Source organism: Bidens hawaiensis, unplaced genomic scaffold (genome assembly GCF_021521415.1).
Source record: "Bidens hawaiensis isolate Kalapana, Puna unplaced genomic scaffold, B.hawaiensis_p1.1 tig00019115_1, whole genome shotgun sequence".
Classification (NCBI taxonomy): Eukaryota; Viridiplantae; Streptophyta; class Magnoliopsida; order Asterales; family Asteraceae; genus Bidens; species Bidens hawaiensis.
In genome coordinates, this window is record NW_027492905.1 from 375,975 (window position 1) to 399,229 (window position 23,255).

The window sequence follows — 23,255 nt, forward strand, 5'->3', positions numbered from 1 at the left end:
GACCATTCCGTGTATGACACGAGCTCTAAAGCTAGTAACAAATATATAAAGTTAGTACAGTACCTATAAAAAATTATTAGATATTGATCGGGTTAATTAACGATTTTATTAAATAAATTGAAGCAAAGACCTAATTTTTTTTTATTATTAATTAGGAAGAATGTAATTAAATGATAAATACTGTTAGTGGTAACGCGTGGGTTAAATTCTCGACAAACGTATATGAAAAGCGGGAGAATACACAACTACTTTTTCCATATTATATATATACATATACATATTAGCTTAAAAAATATACCATGTTTCCTGCCACATGTTTTATGTAACTTAATTTGCCGTAATTTACGTAGTTTTGTGTTTGTGATCTTTACACTAAGATAAAGAAATATATATATCTATTTAATTGATTATCACATGTTCAAGTCACGAAATATTTATTTTAACCCTTTATGTGAACTATGTGAACGTACTTTTGGAAAAATCCACATTAATTATTAAAAATTCTCTAAAAGTATTAAAGGAATATTTTTAATAGAAATTTGATTTAATAAAAAATGTTCCTCGTATTACTTATTAACGGCCAATAAACAAAGAATTGCCTAGGTATTCCATACGGGGTGATTCATTGGCAAAAGGCTTCGTCAGCTGGTCCAACCCAGCCGTACGAAGCTCTTAAGCGCCTATAAGTTATCTCTAGTTTCGGAGAAAATTCACCCGCCCGAAGGCCCACTGATTGTAAAATCCAGACGCTTTCAGAATCGAACTGGAGATCATAAAGATCTCACTCTTTCTTCATTGAGCCACCCATGTCCTCTCCAAAGTGTTACGAGATTGAACTTGAGTCTCTATAAAGAAAATTAAGCTTTCTACCACTTATACACCACATTAGAAAGGGCCCTCTAATTACTTATTAATAGCTCTCAACATCTCATGATCCAACAAAAAAATTAAAAACAAAAAAAGGTGTTACCAAAAAATAAAAAAACAAGCTCATGCAATCCATATCTTTTACAATCATCATATTAAGTTTTATTTAGCCAAAATTTATTTATTTTAACAGTAGTCAATATATATATATCAAGCACATGGAATAATAACTTTTGTTAAATAAAACAAGATAAAATAAATTGTTAGTATGTTTATATTTTGAACCTCGCCTTTGAGTATAATAAATTACAGTTTTAGTCCCAAATAATTTAAATTTATAATTACTTTTTAATTGTGAATAAGGGAATGTTTTCAACCTTAAATCCCACGTGTTGTTGCACATGGGAGTTAAATATATGTCATTTTAACCCATACCCTACAAATGATTTAAATAGATCTCTCTATCCCTCATATTTTTGTCTCTCTCTTCATATTGTCATTACTCGTCGGTAATCACTAGCCACCAACTCTTCATGTCTTGCCCATGGGTCTCATACCTCCCTATAGCTCGATCACTTGTGATTCATGTAACCCCTCACTAAACATGACTTATTCCTTCTCTTTCTATTGCCTCTCTCCCCTACAATTCCCCACCACCTCCGTTTTGGTTAGCCAACATTTGACCATCGGTATTTATGTTCGCTTATTTCCTAATCTTTCTTCCTTTCAAATCAAATCGTATTAGTAAGGTATAATAAGTTTTGATATTTGAAAGAAGAAATTTAGAAGCATATATAAATATAATAGATATAACATATATATGAATAGGAAAAATGGTTTTTATTGGTCCAAACTTTTTCATTTTTGCCGGCGCTGGTCCCAACTTTCATTTTGGCTGGCAACGGTCCCAACTTCAACATTCGTTGCTTCCACCAGTCCGCGACTGACGGAGCACTAACTCCGTTATGTTTTTGCTTACGTGTCAATCTGAGTTGTCAAAAACATATTACGTGGCAGCCACCGTGGATTATTGGTTTATTACGTGACAGTCACCAGAACCCTAACTCTTCAACGCTCACTCAAAACCACCGGATCCGCCCTCTCCGTCTTCGCTTCCGGCGAACCCCTCGCTGTTGCCGACCAAACTCCCGCCGTCCTCCTCCCCACCCCTTCCTCCACCTCCACCAAACCCCTTTCACACACAAACACCACTGAGTCGCCACACAACACACACAGAAAGAGAGAATGACGAAGTTCAATCCATGGCCCGTATTCTTCAAGCGAGAGTTCAACCGGAATTGGCCGTTCCTCGTTGGATTCGCCATCACTGGCACCATCATCACCAAATTCTCCCTTGGTCTTACCGGTACGCATCCAATTCCTCTTCAAATCAGATTCGATTTAAAACAGGTTCGTTGATTTAAAACAGGTTCATTGATGGAGGTTAACAGCGGCTGCCGGAACCGATCTGGGTTTTGAGCTAGCAACAGATGGAGACCAAGTCGACGGCGCCGGCGGTGGTGGTGGGGGTTGGTGGCGGTGGAATGAAGGGGGTTTGGTGGAGGTGGAGGAAGGGGTGGGGAGGAGGACGGCGGGAGTTTGGTCGGCGACAGCAAGGGGTTCGCCGGAAGCGAAGACGGAGAGGGCGGATCCGGTGGTTTTGAGTGAGCGTTGAAGAGTTAGGGTTCTGGTGGTTGCCACGTAATAAACCAATAATCCACGGTGGCTGCCACGTAATATGTTTTTGACAACTCAGATTGACACGTAAGCAAAAACATAACGGAGTTAGTGCTCCGTCAGTCGCGGACTGGTGGAAGCAATGAATGTTGAAGTTGGAACCGTTGCCAGCCAAAATGAAAGTTGGGACCAGCGCCGGCAAAAATGAAAAAGTTGGGACAAATAAAAACCATTTTTCCTAAACCAATAATCCACGGTGGCTGCCACGTAATATGTTTTTGACAACTCAGATTGACACGTAAGCAAAAACATAACGGAGTTAGTGCTCCGTCAGTCGCGGACTGGTGGAAGCAACAAATGTTGAAGTTGGGACCGTTGCCAGCCAAAATGAAAGTTGGGACCAGCGCCGACAAAAATGAAAAAGTTGGGACCAATAAAAACCATTTTTCCTATATGAATATGAACCATGCCTCTAAATTTATCTTAATATTATCTAACATTAATAAAACGTGAATTATTACTTGCCTTGAACAAATTATATATATACGTTTCAATTGGCTCTTTACGACTTTACCTACACAAACTGTATTTTAATATTATTCATTAGTATTTTTACAAGTTGAAAAAAAGTAGTTTAATTATCATTAATAAGAAAAGTGAAAAGGCGTGTAAATTATTATAACTTTAAATATGAATATTATTCTTTAGGAATATATGTGTAGAGTGGAGTGGTTGAGACCTTCTAGAACAAAATGAAAGACTAGCTATTGGTTGGATAAACCTTGGGGTTTATTCGGTTAAAACATCAAACTCAATATGTTTTGCACCCTTTCCTACTTGATATATATTTTGTCTTATTAGTTTGTTTTAGTGCCTTTATTAGTTTCAAGCTTTTAATAACTTTACTTGCGGCTTATCAAATCAGCTACCTTAGCTAAACAAGGTACATACAACTTGTACAAAAATATTGAGGTGGATAGGACTTAGAAGTATACATTTAAGTTTTAATAAGTGATTTAATATGATATTCTTTTAAATATTCTTTCAAATCCAACATGCGTGAAAACCAAAGGCCAACCACCCCATGCTAGAACAGGCGAACCACAGATGATTCAACTCATCCTTAGACTAACAACGATTAAAGTGATTATACATCATTTTTCTACGAAAAAGCTTCAACAGAACCTAATGGTCGAAGGCCAACCTCATGCATGAACAAAAGAACCACACATTGGTCAAGCCGTTTTCATGCTAACACCGGCTACAATAACGACAGCACACGCTTCATCCACAACACTGATAACAATTCCCAAAAACTCATTGTTGTCTAAAAGATCTCATCCTAAATTACTTTTCAATTATGATTAATTTCAAACATACCCTTATATAACGCCATATATATTTTTCTTTTCAATATCATATTTTTTCATTTATGTAATAAATAACTTAAACTTACCAACATGTTCATACGTTGAATATGCATACTGTATCAATAAATAATCCAAGTTCACATTAATAATAATATTCACTTTCCATATAGGATTAAAACATTATATTTATCTTTGTATAATAAATAAAATAAAAGCATTAACCTAATTAAACTTAGACAAAAATCAAATATCATGTCTATTTAGTTTATCCTTTAAAATGCCTACCCTTTCAACTATTTATTTTTTATGACACATCACCAGATTAAAAACATAATAAAATACCCAAACATAATTTTACAAAACCATTATTTATTTAAAAAAAAAAGATAGTGTAGTAATAAATAATAAGAAAAAGGGAAGATGGAAAGTAGGGCAGAGGTGTACCTACCAAATCAAGCACTAACTTCAATCACAACCACTCTTTCTCTCTCCCACCAACTCCTTATTTATTTCCCCACCATCAATCTTCCTTCCTTCATTTCTTCTTTTCAACCATGGTGAGATCCCCCTGCTGTGAGAAAGACCACACCAACAAAGGTGCTTGGACCAAGGAGGAAGACGAGCGTCTTGTCCGCTACATCAATATTCACGGCGAAGGCTCCTGGAGGTCTCTCCCTAAGTCCGCTGGTCTCAACCGTTGCGGTAAAAGTTGCAGGCTTCGATGGATTAATTATCTTCGTCCCGATCTTAAACGCGGCAACTTTACGCCACAAGAAGATCAGCTCATTGTTAGTCTCCATGCAGTTCTTGGCAACAAGTATGTTGTTAATTTAGCTTTTTATAATTCTTTATATTATGATGTATAACTTGCATAAAACACTTGTACTAATAATAATTTATTGAGATATTAGGGTGAGCAGTTATATAACTGCTATTTACAATATATGTAAATAAAAGTGTATTACGTAGTTAAAGATTATTTTTTTTCTTTTAAAATTTAAACTTTTTTATTCAATTAGCCTTGTCAAAATTAAATATTGGGGTTTTAAACTATTTTGTTTGTTGCTGTAGATGGTCCATGATTGCATCTAGATTACCGGGAAGGACAGACAACGAAATCAAAAACTACTGGAATACGCATATTAAGAGGAAACTATCCGTCAATCATCCCACCGCCGTTGCCACCACTGCCAATGTTGTAAAAGACGTACCACAGACACCTGTGGTACTACCGGAGTATTCTCCACCGGTGGAGTCATCCACCAGCAGTGGAGGCGGTGGGGGTGTAAGTAGCAGTACCACCACCACCAGCAGTGGAATATCAACGGAAGAATATACGCCTACGCCGGTGGTGAATGTTATTGAGCCCGAAATCAATCTTGAGTTATCAATCGGTTTGCCTGTGGTTTCAGGAAAACCATAGGCGGTGGCGGTGAAGACCGCACCGCCACCGATTTCTGCGTTCTCGTTTTATCAAGAAAGTAGTAAGGGTAATGGATGTGGCTTGTTGTTTAACAATGAGCATAGTATTAGTATATGGAGATGATAGTCTTTATGATCTTATTATTGTAAGTAGCTAATTAGCTATTATATTATGTTATATTAAATTAAGACAATTTTTTTGTGTCAAAAGCAACTTTGGTTTTGGTTAATGGTTAGTTAATTGAGTTGTTATTCCGGGCAACAGTTACAATCTGGCCCATAATGGCTTGAGGTTTACAGATGGGCCGACCGTGCATGTTGGTCTGCCTTTAAAACATGTATACCTAATCAAACTTCCTATTAAAGACGAATCTTGAATGATTCAATGAATGCTTGACCTGACATGTGCATTTGGATAAAGATAAAACACTGGTTTGAGTACTTTGAAAATCTTGGTTGGTAGGCTCTCAACCAACCCATCTGTTTCTATTAAATGCTATCTTATCAAGTTTTGTACCCAAAAGAAATCTAAATCCAAAATCGAGTTATATCGTAGCGAAGACTCAAAACATGAACACGAGTAACACGATTATGAAGCATGAATGATAAGCATAGAATAAAGCCGAATCTTTTTTATCGAAAAATGTGATTACAACACTCAACGCTAGGTTATCCTTTTCATGAAAACAAGCATGAATATTATTGTGAGACTAGCTAGCAACTAAGAAAGAACAGCCATGACATCGGAAGCACGAAGAGCAATGTACTCTGTACCGTCGGCTCCTTTGAAGTCGTTCCCTGCGAATTTTGAGTAAAGAACAGTGTTTCCTGGAGACACTGGCAATCCTGCTCTGTTTCCTTCTTCATCCAGAAGGCCCGGCCCAACTGCAATCACCTGTGGTTCCAAAGCCCATTGACATGCAGTAAGCACAAAATACAAGCAAAAAGCCAAAAAGATAAAAGATTTTTTTATAAGCAAAACATGGCATTGGCTAAATATTGGAGGTGACAAGTGGGTCAAAACTACTTCTTACACAACTGATGCTATATGATTAAATAAGACAATTATTACAATAATAATCTAAATCTTTGAACAAAACAAATCAACCGAATTTGCACAAAAGATACAAGACTTTGACAACTTTTAACAAGTTGATACGATCCCCTCTCGACCAAATTATTTTATTTGGCCCGTTAAAAATAAGCACAGCCCGAAATGAGCTATTCTTACGCAAAAGGGCCAAATAGCCACCTCCAGTACACACACACATAAACTTGTATATACAGTTTGTGATGCAATTATATGTAGAGGCTATTACTCACCGTGCCAATGGAGGGTTTCTCTTTGGTTGCTTGTGTAAGCAATAATCCACCAGCAGTTGTATCCTCAGCCTCCTCAACCTTTGTTACGAATGTCAAGCAAGTTAAAATAAGCAAATATTTTGTGACTTTACTATAAAGTAAAGCACATCAACAAGGTTAACTAACCTTGATAAGAACTCTGTCATTAAGAGGCTTTAAATCCTTGACATCATCAGTTTCAAGGATACCAACAATGTCATCCTCCTTCAGTATAAGGTGGCTTAAGCCGTTAAACTCAACCTCAGTCCCTGCATACTTGGAATATACAACTGGGGTGCCAGTCTGCAATAAAATAGTGTGTAAATAGTAGTTAGTTAGCATATACATTGTTAACTATCCAAATGCATTATGTAGTTAATCGTCAACTACTTTAATGATTGGAAAATTGGTTTTTATTGGTCCCAACTATTTCATTTTTGTCGGCGCTGGTCCCAACTTTCATTTTGGCTGGCAACGGTCCCAACTTTCACATACGTTTCTTCCACCAGTCCGCAACTAACGGAGTACTAACTTTGTTATGTCATTGCTGACGTGTCCATCCTACTTGTCAAAAAAACGTTATGTGGCAGCCACCGTGGCAGTCATCTAAGTTGTCAAAGACCAGAGAATCAGAAACCCCTACCGGACTCCGACCTCCCACCATTGCCGCCATCAAACTCAAACCCACCTCCCCACACCACTGTCCCACCACCACTCCCGCCACCCCCACCACCACTGCCCAACGCCGCATCGGCCACCGTCACGTTCACCATTTCCAGCCACCATCATGCTTGCGGAGTTTTGAATCTGCTCGAGCCGTTTCCCCCATATTCGTTATTCATTTCAGTTCATATCCAATCGCCTCGTCCCGTTTTTCCAGCGACCCACCCCCGTGTTCCGATTCAGGAACCCGATTCATATATGATAAATTGGGGGGTTTGACTCCAAAGGCACACCCAAATAAAATCCCCAATTTATCTCAAGAACCCTAATTGAATCATTGAATCAATTACACTGTTTGGCCGTCATCACCGTCATCGTTCAACTTCCTCCGCCGCATCGGCGTTCAACTCCGGTGTCGCCGTCCTCTGCCGCATCGGCGTTCAAATCCGATGTCGCCGTCCTCCGGTCCGGATGACGTCATTCGTCAGGGCTTTCTCTTCCGACGAAACGAACGAGGTTACGATTAACAGTGAGAAGGTTGTGAATATGCCTCCGATATGTACTGCGGATGAGTTGCGATCTTGGAGGATGGCTAGCGATCTCTTTCTCTGGTTGCCGGAAAAGAATCGTCGCCGGAGTTGGTGGAGGAGAGAATTGGGGATTTTGATTATGAATGTAAAATTGTTATAGAAAAAACTAATATCCACGTAGGCTGCCATGTCATATGTTTTTGACAAGTAGGATGGACACGTCAGCAATGACATAACGGAGTTAGTACTCCGTTAGTCGGGGACTGGTGGAAGAAACGTATGTGAAAGTTGGGACCGGTGCCAGCTAAAATGAAAGTTGGGACCAGCGCTGACAAAAAAGAAATAGTTGGGACCAATAAAAACCAATTTTCCTTAATGATTTATACAAATAACTACCTTCACGCCAATGTCCACCTTTTTGTCTCCAATTGTCCTACCTTCTCCAACAGCAACAACCTCACCACCTTGCGGTTTTGTTTGTGCTGTTGAAGGAAGCAGTATACCACCTACAGTCTTCTCCTCTGCAGCCTTGATTTTTACCAAGACTCTATCACCCAATGGTTTCAATGTAGTGTACTGCAGAATGAAATGAAGACCACATGGATCAGAGAGTTTATGAAACAGAATCAATATAAGTCAGTAAAAAGCAGATGATTATGCAAAACAAATGAGAAATCAAAACAAAGCACTTAAAATCAGTCAGTTAAGCGTTTTATCCCAATAACTGATTAATCAATACTCTTAGCCTTGGTTTTGAAAAGCGTGTGGCGCTCCAATGCATTTTGATCCCAAAAGCTGATGTGTAGGGCGTGATGCACACCAAAATCCGACGTGCAAAGTCTGCACATCGCGTATGCAAGACACTCTTTATTAAAAAAAAAAATACTAAAACTTATTTATAGATAACATTCTATAGTTTTTAACCTTTAAACACTAAAATAGTAAAATATAAACTATTCGCATCACTTCTGGTCAGTTTTGTTCAATCAATAGTCTAACTTAATCAAACACTAAAACCATTGCTTAACCAACGGTCAGACTTGAAAAAACCGAGATCTAACTTGTTCATAAACCCAAACCCATTGCTCAACTGACAGCCAGATTTCGAAAAACCGAGGTCTAATATGTTCAAACACTGGTCAACTGCAAAAGGCGCCACATCAAAACTCATCACTCATTGCTGCATCAAATGCGCGTCAAAGAATCGCATCAAAGATGCGGTCTCATCACCGCACATCACATGATGTTCGCATTATATGCTGCTAAAATGTATACGTTTCAAAACCAAGCTACCACATCACGAATTTGCTCAAAGACATAATTTTTCAAAAAAAAAAAACTACATTCTATCTATAACATCAATCTCGGTATCCTCGAAACACAAAATTATATAAAAAAACATAACTTTTTTTTCTCAATTTATCTTGAAAATTGCATAAAACTTGTGTCTAATCCTGGATTATAAAAGTAACCCGTTTCGCATCCGACATCAAATAGCACAAAACAAGAAACAAACAGATAATGTATAAAGTATAAACTATAAACACAACAGGGTTGCAAAATTCAACCTTTGGAGCCACAGTGGTGGCAGCTTTGACAACCAACCCTCGGGTAGACTTAAGTGTGAAGCTTCTAAAGGGCAAAGCCACCATAACCGATGAAGCTTTGGATGCTGAAGACCTCAAACCATCGAACGATGGAACGAAACAGGTGGATGTCAATTGAGCAGCTGCCATTTGCTAAAGCTAAATTAACATGCACAAGAATGAAGTGAAGTTAGTGGTTTAATCAATTGGGTTATTGAATTGAAATGGTGTTGTTGAATGTACGTACCTTGAGGTTGCTGTGGTGGTATCGACTGAGAACTGAAAGGATAACAAAACCCTAGAGGCAAGATTAGATTAGATTTAGGGGGTTTTATACTTATTATATTTATATTGTTATATATACGACAACAGATGTTTCCAGAAGCTTTTTGGGTGTCTTGTCATGTTACTACTTGTTAGGGCCGTAAACGAGTCGAGTCGAGGAAGCGTTAGTTTGAGCTCAGTCTCAAAATTAAACGAGGTAGTTTGGCTTGGCTTGAGTATGAGGTCGAAGTTAAACGAGCTAAAGATCCACCAACGAGTCAAGCCAGCTTGGCTAAAATCATTTGAAATCAAGTTTTTTTAGCTAGTTTTTATCGAGCGAGCTATGAGCCGGAGTTTTTTGAACAGTCGTGCTACTTTTTACCTTACGGTATGTGTTATACGCCATTCTTCGTCATTTTATATTATTTGTAACGTCAGCGTCACCTCGGTTTTTCCTTTATTATTCAACCCCACCAGTCAATCCATGTTACACACCATTCTCTGTTATTCTTTTTGTTTATATTATTTAATACCTAAAAGATTCGAAATTTTTTTTTAAAAATTTGATTGGCTAATGACCAGCACGACTATGGTCATTTGAACCCCATCATGCGTGACCAGGGAGGTGGCGCGATGTCCACGTGAGGCCAGGCGAGCCACGTGTGATGCTCCCTAGTGTATACCCCATGACCTTATTTTGATGGGATAAACACTTGATGTGCAAATAAGTTGTATTTCAATTGACCTAAGGCGTGTGTCTAAAAGAATTTAATGCGTACTTTCGTAATCCATTTTCATGAGATGTAAAAAATATTGAAAGATAAAGTTGGGAACTATGAGATTTGTACCCGTGCCTCCCAAATAGTCTTACCACTATATTATTGTTATGCGCTTGTGTCTTGGTTTGTAATTCTCAAACTAAACCAAATATACGTTAAACATGCATTTACATATTTTCTAAAATGAGGTCTTATTCAAATGGGGGCCTAAAGCTCTAGCATGTTTATAATGCCCACGCGCCGCCGACCCCAGATATTATTCGAAATAATTGGTATTTTAAATTGTTACCAACTCACTAGATTTTAATCATTTTATCCACAAATGAAAAGAAAATCATGACTACCCAAAATGCAACTCCAACATGACAAAATTTAAGTGGCTCCAACACCGATAAATATATGTTGGTGTTAAGTTAAACATATAAACCCGCCAACCCTAATATAGCTTAGGTTGCGTATTTATGTTTCTCAATTTATGGTAGCCATCTTTCATTTACTCCAATAAATCCTTAGTTTCTAAAACCTAATATTAGAAAAAAAAGTTAAAAGACCTTACAACTTCAGATTTGCATTATTTTATTAAACCAACAATACATACACTGATTTACCAAGTGTACAGAAACACACATTACAAGCCCAAATTCATCAATAAGCACTTCATAGTTCAAATATTCACAAGTGTCACACAATTTACCAACATATTGATTCAAAACAAAGAACATAGGTGTGAAGCTGCAGCTAGTATTCAATACTACCCTTGGTTGGACGACAAACATGGTTCCTTTTACGTGCATGATCCTCATTATGCTTCTGTGTTCGGCAAGCATAGCCATACCAACAATCTTCTCTTTCCACTGCATCCCGAGGCATATGCTACAAAGGCGAAACATGCATTATAACATTTTGAATCATCATGACGTTCAAAACGGTCATTTGACTTTTACGGTCAAACAAATTACTTCTGAGGTTTATAACTGACATGTGCTTTGAATACAAGATTAAGCTCAACTTTTACTAATATACGCTAATTGTTATGATTTTAGCATGTAGACATTAACTTTCCTTGGACATTAAAGATTAAATATCAATTTTGAAGTTGTAAATTAACCCGTTTGACCTTAAAAGTCAAAAGTGTATATTGTTGAATTGTTGACACTTACTTCTTTTGGCAAGCAGATCCGGAACCAGTACAAGAAGAACGAGACTAGGTTATCATAGCAATCACTACACAAAAACAACATTCAAAACAGATAAAATATTTATTCTATTGGACTCAGTCAAACATGCTAAAAACATGTTTGACTATTGATAACCTGCAAGATAAAACATACTTGCAAACATGTGTTTCGGAAGTGATCATTTCCTCGTGTTTCAGTGGCATCATTGAAAGATCTGCACCATTCATGCATTAATATCACCATAATGTTAACTATATAAAGCTCGGTTTTTATTTTCTTGAAATTAATTTGTAGAAGGCGGTATCTTTTACCTATATCTTGATTATCCAATTTTTCAACCCATTCTGACACGACATCTTGGAGGGTTTTCCCCATCTGCTCTATGCATCTTTCAGTGACCTGAAAATTGAATGTAGTTATCATCATATCAGGCATTTTTAGGGGATGAAGATGAATATTTTTCATACATATTGTTCTTGCCAGTTCCATTCGTGTGCCAGATAAGGAATCCTTATGATAGTCCGTTCGCCAATCTGTCACGCATTTTCATATTTAATAAAATACGAGAAGTTGCATAACAAACTTGTATTCATAATATGATACAGAAAAAAATTATCGACAAATACGGTCATACAATACAGAGCCGCATAACTGCACCTAGGATATGATAAGATAATATGAATAGCTTACGGGCTTAAATATCTCGGGATTACATGGAAATAAGTTACTTCTTGTCGCCTGTAATCAATCTTAACACTCAATGAATATGTTGACCACTCACAGTGTTGTGGCACAACTATGTCGGTTCTCGAAGGCATCATTCCTCCACATGCATGGCATTCCAAATGCACCTTGTTCTGGTTGCACTCAAATCCACCGTAGTCTGTGCCTGAGTGATCACAAAGGACCAACATTAAAAGTTTAAGTGTCAAATTAAATTAAAGAAATGGATAACACATATTTAAATTTATTCGAGTACACCAGTGCATTACCACATTCAGCACATGCAAGATTTGTGCCAATATTATCTTCTTTTCGCATTAACCGTGACCTCTTGCTTCTAGGCTTCTTTCCATGCTTAATGGCCTAATTATCATTGAGGTGTGAGTATGATTGTTTACATGATTTAAAAACTTATGATGATAAACCACAAAATATAAATAATGAGTTATTTAACTCACAGGAAGTGATTTTATTAACGGATATGAGTTTACAGCAGCATAATCTTCAACATGTCTTAAAGAAGAATCATTTTTCCATATTTTCTGCAAAAATAAGTATACATGTTTATTTGATGTTTTTTAATTAAATGCTTGACATTAAATGATTATATGGAAAATAAATACCTTTTCAATCTCATGTAGCAAATAGTTTCTTCCCACGAATTGTACATCAGAGCTGCAATGGGGACAAAGAACAATTGCATGTTCTTCTTGTGACCTTCTTGACCACTCTAAGAAGCATTCATTGCTTTAAATGACATAAAAAAGGATTTGTTATTAATAATATCATTTTACTAAGAATACCAAATCATCAAGAAAAATTATAAGTGTGCATACCAAAAGTTGTGGAGACAAGGGGAAACTGTGACAACATCATGCCAAATGTTTAAACATAGGCTGCATATCGCATGTTTTCGGTCTAAAGAAATCTAAAAATAAAAACATAATTTCATCACTATAAAATAATCTGCATTTTATTTACAAATGAATATTTTACCTTGCACACCCTCTTGGGAGACTTTTGGTTGGCATTGTCTTAAATTTGTAACCCGAATAGCCTCCGAGCGTCAAGAAGAAATAACAGACTTAATGTTAGAGGCTATCTTTTCCAAAATGTAAATTGAGAAAAAACACAAAACTAGTGTGAAGTGTGTATACCTTCAGAAACAGGGCTAGGAATTATATCACTTTCACACCTATTCATGATTGTATCTTCAGTTGCAACATCAGTCTCATCAACAAACTGCTCATTTAAACTGCACAAGCAAAGAACAAACATAAATGTGAGGTCCGTTAAATAGCAGTTAATATCAGTTACTAGACCTTATTTCCTAAGAGCTTATAGATAGGCAGGTAAGGCAGGTTGAACTAAAACAACACAGGTTATTTTAATACAGGTCGAAATGGGTCGGGTCGTATGGATAAAAGATTGAAAACTATCACAATCTAAGTCTGGATAAAAATAATTTACTACGGTTATCTTTTTTATTTTTTAAACGAGAAATAAGTTAGTTAAGGGAAAATTACCAAAATAGCCCTGTTGACTAACACAGTTGCAAAAACGACATTGACTTTTTTTAAAGGAATCCAACCAACGAAAATGCACTATGTTTCGTACATGGGGAGTGACTCCCGACACATTGTACCAAAGATTTTGCGCCTTTTGACAAGGTCGTAAGCATGCGGCACTCTCTCATTGGTTTGTTTTTCCTTTTTAAAAGACGTCAAGAAAAAATAAGTCAAATGGCTATGCTCGTTATTTTTATGGTCAATGGGGCTATTTTCGTGATTTTCGAAAGCCTATTATCCCAAATCATTTGTAGGATGTAGTTGTAAACAGAGGGAATATCATAATTTTTTTTTATTAATTCCAAATTTAGTAACTAAGTACCTCTTATTTTGCAAAGTTGCAGACCAGAGATCTGAACTTCTTGTAATGTTACACCATCCCTGCTCTTCAACATCTGAATGTATCTCCACCTCATCAGACCGCAGTTCAACATCCGAATATTTGGAATTCGACGGCACTGGAACACGACAATAATGATTTATCAAACTTATATCCTGCAAATTCCCTTTTAAAATAACAACAACAACAACAGTCATAGCTTCTTCTCATTACCAATAAGTAAAGACTTTAAGTCATCTGCAAGAGACTCCACATCATGTCCTTGTTCATCTGTCATTAAATATTCCATTCCACAATATTTAGCATTCAAATACTTATATTACAAAGCGGGCCAGCAAAATAATAAGGGAGTGTTGGGATGAGCAGCCATATTAACACACGTAATCGAATGTAACTGCGCAACAGATATTAAGCACGTGTAACCATCTCTGCGCGCTTAACCGGCAGCGAAACACGCATTAAACACATGTAGCCGACGCCAGTTACTTGTGTGGAGCGTTAAGTGCGTACCAGGGCCAGGTTACACGCATTACGTGGCGTTTGGCGCGTGTTACCCGGCCCCGGTATGCATAGCTGGCACCAGAATGCGCATAAGTGCATAACCGAGAAAATGTATAGTATATAGTAATTTCAGAAAAAAAAAAAAAAAAACTTTTTAAACCAACCCGTTTGGACCTATTCCACCCCAACCCACCCGTTTGCCAACCAAGCAACAAATAAAAAATAATTACTTTAAACATGCATATGATCCAAACACACCCTAAATAAAATTAACTGAAGTACGTACACGTTACTAACAATGCAATTAATAACAATTTATTTGAGAAACAAAAAGGAGGGAGTACCAGAAATTTGATGGCATGGCTTTGAGCCAGAAGCTTGTCCTTGTTCCATTGATGCTACTTTGTTGTTGTTGTTGTTGTTTGTTCGCATGCATGTTGTTTTTATAGACGAAGTAGGATTATATTAAGAAGAGTGCAAAAGACGGAGGAATGAGAAGAGTGCTGAACACGAGTAACTAGAATGACAATGACAGGAGGGTCATCAAGAATTGGTCTTGTCAGAACTCTAATTCAATATCTACAGAATTATTGTGATTTGACAATCCGTTTTTGTTTCAAGTCAACGGCACCACCCCAAATTACTTTATGTTCATTTAGATTTATTTGAGTTCTTTTATGTTCGGGAATCGTACATTTAAAATATTAACGGACAAACATAAGCAAACAAAGACATACTCATTTTGTTGACGAACAAACACAAACAAGCTTAAGTCGTATATGTTTGGTTCGTTCAGATGCCTACATGGACTATTACATAGTCACATGTCAGCAAATTACCTTCGTCTTCAAAGAAGCATCATTTATATTTATATATATATATTAGATAAAGCAGATTACACCTTTTTTCTATTTTAATTTAACTTTGAACTCAACTTTCTTTATGCACAAATATTTATGATTACATTTTTTACGTTGATTAGTCATTTCTTTCTTACTCAGCAATATGTTAAGGAATATTAAGGAAAAATTAAGGATGAAAACCAAGGAAATTTAATAATTATATAGATGCTACGCGAGTTTGTGTCACGTTTTACCGTGATTCCTTGTTAAAAAAGACGGTTTTCTGTTGCTAACCAAGTAAATGAATAATACGCCACTGGAAGTCGCATAAAACACAGAATTAAAGAATATAAAAGTATATGCGTGATCTTAAGATTCACGTAAAAACCGTGATTCCTTATTAAAAAAGACGGTTTTCTGTTGCTAACCAAGTAAATGAATAATACGCACTGAAAGTCGCATAAAACACAGAATTAAAGAATATAAAAGTATATGCGCGATCTTAAGATTCACGTAAAAGCTATAACACTAGCATAAAAAATAAAAGCCATGGACTCCCTGTACGTCAAGCACTTTATAATTCGTAAAAAAAACATTAACCTAAAACAGTAAACATTCACAAAACACTAATTCAGTTGCCTTACCTACACAAATATCAAACTTTTTACCAACGTACTGATTCAAAACACAGAAGATAAGTGCGAAAAAGATCAAGCTGCAGCTAATTTCCAATACTACCCCTGGTTGGACGACAAACATGGTTCCTTTTGCGTGCATGATCGTCATTATGGTTCTGTGTTCGACACGTGTAGCCATACCAACAATCTTCCCTTTGTGCTGCATCTGCAGGTAGACGCTACAAGGGCATAACCGGTATTTGCAAATCAGAAAACAACAATTATGATCAAAAAGTAAATAACTGGTTATAATAAAAAGATGAAATAAGGCCATTCGAATTTTAAGTTCAAACAAGTTAGGATATTCTACATTGTATTATACATATTAGTTTATGTGAAACACCAGTATGTTTGAAGTTGTACATTATTCTTAATCTGTTTGACCTTAAAAGTCAATGGTGCATAAAGAAATTTCTTTTAAGTATTGGCGTACGTACATATTTTGGCAGGCAGATCCGGAACCAATATAGGAGGAACGAGACAAGTTTATCATAGCACTCACTACACACAAAACAGCATAAAACCAGTTAATTTTTTTTAATATCTATTGCAATCAGTCAAACATACTAGAAATTGGCAAGTTTGACTATTAATAAGCTGCAAGCTCATAAAACATACTTGCCAACATGTGTTCCAGATGTAATCATATCCGCATGATTCAGTGGCATGCGTGCACGATCTGCACCATTCATGCATTAATCTCACCATAACATTAACTTTACAATGCATCATTATTTCAAAAGCACGATTCTTGTTTTACCTATTTCTCGATTATTAAATTTTGTAACCCATTCTGACACGACATCTTGGAGGGTTTTTCCCAGCTGCCTTATGCATCTTTCAGTAATCTGAAAGTTGAAGGTAATTATTGTCACATCAGACATTTTTAAGGGGTGAAAAATAAATCTCCATACCTCTTGTTCGTGTCGGTTCTTTTCGTGTGCCAGAAAAGGAATCCTTGTAATAGCTCGTTCTCCAATCTGTCAACCATTTTCATATTTAATTAAAAAAGTTGAAATCATAATTACAAATTATATGATACGGAAAAGATTAACGAATAAAATAACAGGATAATGATAATATGTATAACTTACTGGCTTAAAAGTGTCGGGAGCACACATATGATGCGAGTCACTTCTTGTAACCTGTTGGGAATGCCAATAAGCACCACAAAATGCTCTATCACACCCTATGCCTGCAAGTTTGTATTAAACGAGTCAAATTGCCACTAATGATCAAATCTTAAAAACAAGTCAATTAATATGTTGACCACTCACAGTGTTGTGCCACACGTATATTGGTTCTAGAAGGCATCATTCCACCACATGCATGACACTGCAGATGCACCGTGTTCTGGTTGCACTGGAATCCGCTATACTCGTTACCGCATTGAGCGCATGCAAGATCTGTGCCGCTATTATTATGATTACTATTATCTTCTGTACTTGAACGTGGCCTCTTGTTTCTAGGCTTCTTTCCATTGTTAATAACCTAAATATCATGGAATTTAAGTATTAACAACTAAGTGAAACAAATAGACTGTTTACATGATTAAAAAACATGAATTATTTCACTCACAAGAGGTGATTTTATTAACGCGCTTGAGTTTAAAACAGCTAGTTCTTCATCACTACGTCTTAAAGAAGCATCACTCTGCAGTATATCCTGCAAAATAATAAGTGGATATTTTTTTTAATTAAATACTTGGCATTAAGTGATTTTATGGATTATGAACAGATACCTCCTCAATGCTATGTAGGAAATGGTTTCTCCCGACAAATTGTACAGTGGATCTGCAATGGGGACAAAGAACAATTGTATATTTCTGCTGTGACCTTTTTAACCACTCTGAGAAACATCCATTGCTTTAAAATACAAGAAATGAAAAGAATTTAGTGTAAATAATATTTTTTTCTAAAAGAAAACAAAATCGTCAAGAAAAGTTTTAAGTTTGCATACCAAAAGTTGTGGAGACAAGGAGCAACTGTGACAACATCATGCCAGATATTTAAACATATGCTGCATTTTGCATGATCCGAATCTAATGAAATCTAGCATAAAAGAAAACATATTTTCAATTTTCATCACCATCCAATAATATGAAAGGATTTTTATCTGTAAATGATTTTTACCTTTAACACCTTCTTGGGAGACTCATCCATTGGCATCACTTTAAATCTGTAACTCAAATAGCCTTTGAGCATCACGAACAAATAAACAGACTTATGATCAAATTCTATTTCTTTTCCAAAAATGTGTTTAAAATAAAAAGAAAAAAAAGACTAGCGTAAAATTTTTTAGTACCATCAGAAACAGGGCCCGGAATTATCTCACTTCCACACCTAATTATGATTGTATCTTCCGTTGGAACATCAGTCCCGTCAACGAAAATCACATTTAAACTGCACAAGCAAAGACCAAATATTTTGTGAGAGTTTGTACTTGTAGGCAAGAAAGTCTTTCATGTAATTAAGTACCTCTTATTTTGTAAAGTTGCAGAACAGAGATCTGTATTTCTTGTAATTTTACACCATTCCTGTTTTTCAAACGAAGAGATTTTGACCTCCGAGTGTACATCCACCTCATCAGACCGCAATTCAACATCTGAATACTTGGAATTTGATGGCACTGCAACATGACAATAATAACAGTTATGTAAAATCAGCAAACTATGCTGACTTTTTTCAAGTTATTATTATCTGATTATAATTCTAACTCTTTCAACCGCAGTACTCACTATAGAAACAGAAATCCAAACACCCTTTTATCTGTGGAAAACTACTTCATTCAATTACAAAATGTGTCAGCAAAATGATAAGGTGGTGTTCGGATATGCTGTCAAAATAATAAAGATTCACAGAAATGATTCACATTTAGTTTTTCTGATTCTTTACGGTTAAATAATAAGATATCGAAGCAGAAAACTAATGTTGGTAAAGTAAAGTTGCATCCTACATGAACATCGACTCTATCTATCCTTTACTTTAAGTGGTAATATTACGGGGGTGTTTGGGATTCCTTATTTTAACTCCTTATAACTTTTCATTAAGTTAATAAGTTATAAAAGTGTGACTTATGCAACTTTTCCTCTCTCAATATAAGCAATCCCAAACACCTTATTACTTTTCAAAAAGTTTATAGGTTATAAGTTGGTGAAAATAAGCAATCCCAAACATCCCCTACAATTTGATTCTTAAAAGTGGCAATAATAACTAGTTAAAAATCTAGAATACGAGGTCAAAATTAAAATTGACTTTGGGTACAAGCAAGAAAAACGTATTTATTTGACAATAATAATCAATTAAACCAAACAACCTGAAAAATAAGTTTTTTAATCAAATAATGGTTAAAAAACTGAATCTTGATTTGATAATATCTGCAAGAAAAGAACCCCCCCCCCCAGAAATGTGAAGATTTTAATCAATAATTAACCAATAAAAATTGAAAATTGGGTTTGAATGGTAATTGAAGAAAAGAGGGGTACCAAGCTTGGACCAAATTTCATCATCATCGTAGGGTTTTGAACCAGAACCAGAAGCCTCTCCTTGTTCCATTGATTCCTTGTTTGTTTGTTCGCACGTTACGTTTTTACGGGAAGGATGGGATGATTTGAAAACGGGGTTTTAATCTATTTTTCGTTAGGCCCGTTAGTCGGTCGACTCGGTTATCGTTTATCATATCACACGGGCGAAGTAACTTGCAGAGATGGGTTTAACTTAACATCACCTAAGTAAGCCTAGCAAACTACACGGCTCCAGCGGGTTCGGTTAATTGATTTAAAAGGGTTCGGATCGACATGGGTTTAAGAAAAATAAGTTTAGGTCGAAATGAGTTGTTTAAGAAAAAGGTGTTAAATTAATTCGGCTCAAACGGGTTCAAGTCAAAATGAAGTCAAGTTGTTTTAGAAAATAGTACTAAAATAGATTCACCCAACTATAAATTTGTATGTGGCTAATAGTGGAGGTGGTTGCGTTTGGTAGCAACTTTGGTGGTGTCGGTTGCAATTGTGATCAAAGACGGATGCCCCATGCTAGTGGTGTTGATGGTGATAGTGGTGGGGGTGGGTATGTCGGTGGCTAGGTGACATTGGAAGTGGCACCAATCATGACGATTAGGTGGTGAAGACAAGCAATGGTCATGAGTGATGTATTGAAGCTAAACAATTTAAACCATTTTTAAATTCACAAGTTTTATAATAGTTTCATGTTTGAACTTTAACCGTTTAAGTTTGACTTTGATCTATTGTCCAATTTAAGTAAACTCATACTGATCTATTATATAACTTGAGGTAATCAAATAAACCCATATATTTTTTTTAATAATTATAATCAACTCATTCTTTGAATAATGGGCCGTGATTATCATCTATACACCTAAGTTTATCCATTTGTTTAACATCTCATAACTAATAGTATCAAAGAAAATGATTAGCTATAACTATATTGCAAAACAAAAAGTGTTTGAAAACCCTTCAATAGTTTCTAAATTCTAACAATTTAAGGAAAGTCATCCGCATTTATCATTCAATCAAACTACTAAGATTCGAAATGAGTATTTTATAAGACAAAAAAAAAGTAAATTGTAAAATTTTGTGTCTATGTGGTTTTGGAGCAGGAACCACGTGAGTCCCTTCTTTGAAAAATGAATTGACTACGTCCCTGAAGAAGCACAGATCTAACCTAGGTAGGATCAGATCTATGTTTCCACCAAGTATGATCTACAATACGAACCAACAAGTCAGAAATAATCAGATCTCAGCTAGATTCCTGCAAAACAGACACCGTGAGACTCGCTACGGGAAGGACATTATGGGGGGTTCTTCCCGTAACCACCCTCCAGCGTGAGAATAAGTACTGTACTGTGAACGGAGAAAGTACGAAGAACAAAGTAATTGATGTAATATGTGGGAGTGAATAAATACCTCAAGATTATGAAGGTATTTATAGCCCGGGATGGGGGGAATGTGATTGGTGGAGTTGTCATTATGTAGAATATTCCTTTCTACCTGGATGGACACGTTTCGCGCCTTGATTGCATGTGACAGCCTCGCCACGTTCATGGTTGTTACCAGGTGTCCAGCTGTCTCTCTCTTATTGGCTGACGTCCCTGTCAGGGAATCTTGTGGTAATTTTCTAAAACTATATTGTTACAATTGCTCTTTCTTGCCACGTAAGGGGTTCTTATTGTTTCTTCCTTGTGTGGAGCTTCACGTGGTTCGCGAATCTTCGTCCGCGAGTCATCAACGATGACCCACGGGTGTTATTCGTGGTCCGCGGATCTCTTTTGTTACTCTACCTCTTTAGTCCCCTTAGTTGTCGAGCATTACATCCCTCTAGAGGGATGCAGTGCAATCAATGGCGGACCTACCTTTTAGGTAGGGTGTCGGCCAACTCCTGTGAAAAAATAATTAGTGGTATATATGTGTTAAAACCCCGCCGACCCTGTGAAATTTTGACACCAACCCCTGTGAAATTTTGAGAACCACAAAACGACCCTGTGGAATTTGGAAAAGACCCAATGATATTTCGATACCCGACCTTAATAAAAATAAATTTACATATTTATAATTATAATTATAATTATATAAATGTATTTAAATAATTTGTCTAATTAAATTTGAGTTTAATATAAACAATTTTAATACAAATTTAAGCCTAAATGCCCATCAATCTATACCCAATTTTTAATCCAAGCTCCAAACTCCCCACCCAATCTATATTTAAACTGATAAAAAAATGTTACGACGACGCAAGTAATATGTCGGGTGAGTTTAGATAATTAAAAGCTTTAATCTTAAAAGAAAATGTTTCGGCTTTCTATATGCATCGTTTATTGAAGTTAATGCTCGCATTATCCGCCACAACCGTAAGCTTTAAAAGATGTTTTTCGGCGACAAAGTACGTAAAGTTGAATTTGCATAACTAAATGGGTGATAAGATTTAAACAATAATTTTTTTATTTTATTGAGAAAGACTTGCTTATTAATGTAAAATTAAATGTTATTTTGGTTAGGTTTCAAAAAACAAAAACCCATACAAAACAACTTTAGATATTTTTTTTGTATTTTAGCAATGCATTTCAAATGAACTTTCACGTATTTTTTTTATGTTACATGATATTATGTATGATTATCTTTTTCTATATGTGACCCAACCCGATTTGACCCGATTGGAATGACCAAACCAGAGCAAAAAAACTTCTATACCGATTACCCGACCCGAACAACAAAACCGAACCAAAGAAAATTATATAGAGATAGTCAACTAATTACCGACCCAAAAAATTTCCTATCCCTATAAAAAAAATTTATGTGCCTTTTTTATGTAGGTTTGCATTGTTAGTATTAATCGATTAAGGTTCTACACTTCTATTTGTATTTTGAATAAAATATAATCTATTATAACTATACTATTAAAGCAAGATGATTTTTTCACATGACATCATTATAGAGTGTTCACATTGAATTCCACATACGCAATTCCCTTAAATGCATTTTTCACCTAATTAACATTCATTAAAATGTATAACAAATCATTAAATGCATAAAATCCTCCATCCATTATTTCTCATTTAATTACCATTCTAAAATTATATTAAGTTATTCATATAAATTTAGAAAGACTAATTTTTATCCTTTTATAATTCAATATAAAATTCTTTATTAATTTTATTTTTGTCACACCCCGACTAGCACAATGCGGAAGCGTAAAACGGAAATGCAACAGACACCTCTGGTATCAACACATTGTTTATAAAGAAACATTACAAACTAATTTACAATATATTACATTTCCTTGTTTTGTCATCGTTTTACAGTCTAGGTGATACTAACCAAACTAGTTCGTTAACTATATTATCTTACTACTAACTTGTCACACCCCGACCAAAGGCGGCGAAACATGCCGAGGTGTAACGATTGTCCATAAG

At 36.0% G+C, this 23,255-nt stretch overlaps 3 protein-coding genes and 1 long non-coding RNA gene across 4 annotated transcripts; 1 reads left to right on the top strand and 3 right to left on the bottom strand.

Annotated features, from left to right (window-relative positions):
- Positions 1-4,429: 4,429 nt before the first annotated feature.
- On the top strand, positions 4,430-5,532 carry LOC143557776 (transcription repressor MYB6-like). Its single transcript, XM_077046771.1, has 2 exons — positions 4,430-4,731; positions 4,986-5,532. Exons 1-2 carry the CDS (start codon positions 4,469-4,471, stop codon positions 5,335-5,337), a joined length of 615 nt encoding a protein of 204 aa, XP_076902886.1. The 5' UTR covers positions 4,430-4,468; the 3' UTR covers positions 5,338-5,532.
- Positions 5,533-6,015: 483 nt separating this feature from the next.
- On the bottom strand, positions 6,016-9,785 carry LOC143557775 (20 kDa chaperonin, chloroplastic-like). Its single transcript, XM_077046770.1, has 6 exons — positions 9,700-9,785; positions 9,439-9,615; positions 8,267-8,446; positions 6,825-6,980; positions 6,660-6,737; positions 6,016-6,231 (listed from the first exon to the last, which is right to left on the bottom strand). The coding sequence occupies exons 2-6, from the start codon at positions 9,604-9,606 to the stop codon at positions 6,058-6,060; spliced, it is 756 nt and encodes a 251-aa protein (XP_076902885.1). The 5' UTR covers positions 9,607-9,615; positions 9,700-9,785; the 3' UTR covers positions 6,016-6,057.
- A 1,449-nt stretch (positions 9,786-11,234) lies between these two features.
- LOC143557783 (uncharacterized) lies at positions 11,235-19,882 on the bottom strand. Its single transcript, XM_077046777.1, has 14 exons — positions 19,813-19,882; positions 18,806-18,956; positions 18,633-18,730; positions 18,461-18,522; positions 18,288-18,379; positions 18,070-18,193; positions 17,907-17,993; positions 17,606-17,819; positions 17,423-17,523; positions 17,243-17,308; positions 17,089-17,176; positions 16,947-17,007; positions 11,660-11,723; positions 11,235-11,372 (listed from the first exon to the last, which is right to left on the bottom strand). Exons 1-14 carry the CDS (start codon positions 19,880-19,882, stop codon positions 11,238-11,240), a joined length of 1,413 nt encoding a protein of 470 aa, XP_076902892.1. The 3' UTR covers positions 11,235-11,237.
- Positions 12,458-12,925, bottom strand: LOC143557763 (uncharacterized). Its single transcript, XR_013139628.1, has 3 exons — positions 12,859-12,925; positions 12,670-12,763; positions 12,458-12,566 (listed from the first exon to the last, which is right to left on the bottom strand). It is a non-coding gene; the product is annotated as an uncharacterized LOC143557763 (long non-coding RNA).
- Positions 19,883-23,255: the final 3,373 nt, after the last annotated feature.

What these genes read in the sequence shown, in the direction of transcription:
- LOC143557776 (XM_077046771.1), top strand. Translation starts at nt 4,469, where the DNA reads ATGGTGAGATCCCCCTGCTGTGAGAAAGACCACACCAACAAAGGTGCT. An exon ending in CATGCAGTTCTTGGCAACAA is followed by an intron (nt 4,732 to 4,985) that starts GTATGTTGTTAA and finishes TTGTTGCTGTAG; the next exon opens with ATGGTCCATGATTGCATCTA.
- LOC143557775 (XM_077046770.1), bottom strand. Translation starts at nt 9,606, where the DNA reads ATGGCAGCTGCTCAATTGACATCCACCTGTTTCGTTCCATCGTTCGAT. An exon ending in ATGACAGAGTTCTTATCAAG is followed by an intron (nt 6,738 to 6,824) that starts GTTAGTTAACCT and finishes TTCGTAACAAAG; the next exon opens with GTTGAGGAGGCTGAGGATAC. An exon ending in AGAAACCCTCCATTGGCACG is followed by an intron (nt 6,232 to 6,659) that starts GTGAGTAATAGC and finishes TTGGAACCACAG; the next exon opens with GTGATTGCAGTTGGGCCGGG.
- LOC143557783 (XM_077046777.1), bottom strand. Translation starts at nt 19,882, where the DNA reads ATGGAACAAGGAGAGGCTTCTGGTTCTGGTTCAAAACCCTACGATGAT. An exon ending in CTCCCGACACTTTTAAGCCA is followed by an intron (nt 17,309 to 17,422) that starts GTAAGTTATACA and finishes AATGGTTGACAG; the next exon opens with ATTGGAGAACGAGCTATTAC. An exon ending in AGAACCGACACGAACAAGAG is followed by an intron (nt 17,177 to 17,242) that starts GTATGGAGATTT and finishes TTCAACTTTCAG; the next exon opens with ATTACTGAAAGATGCATAAG.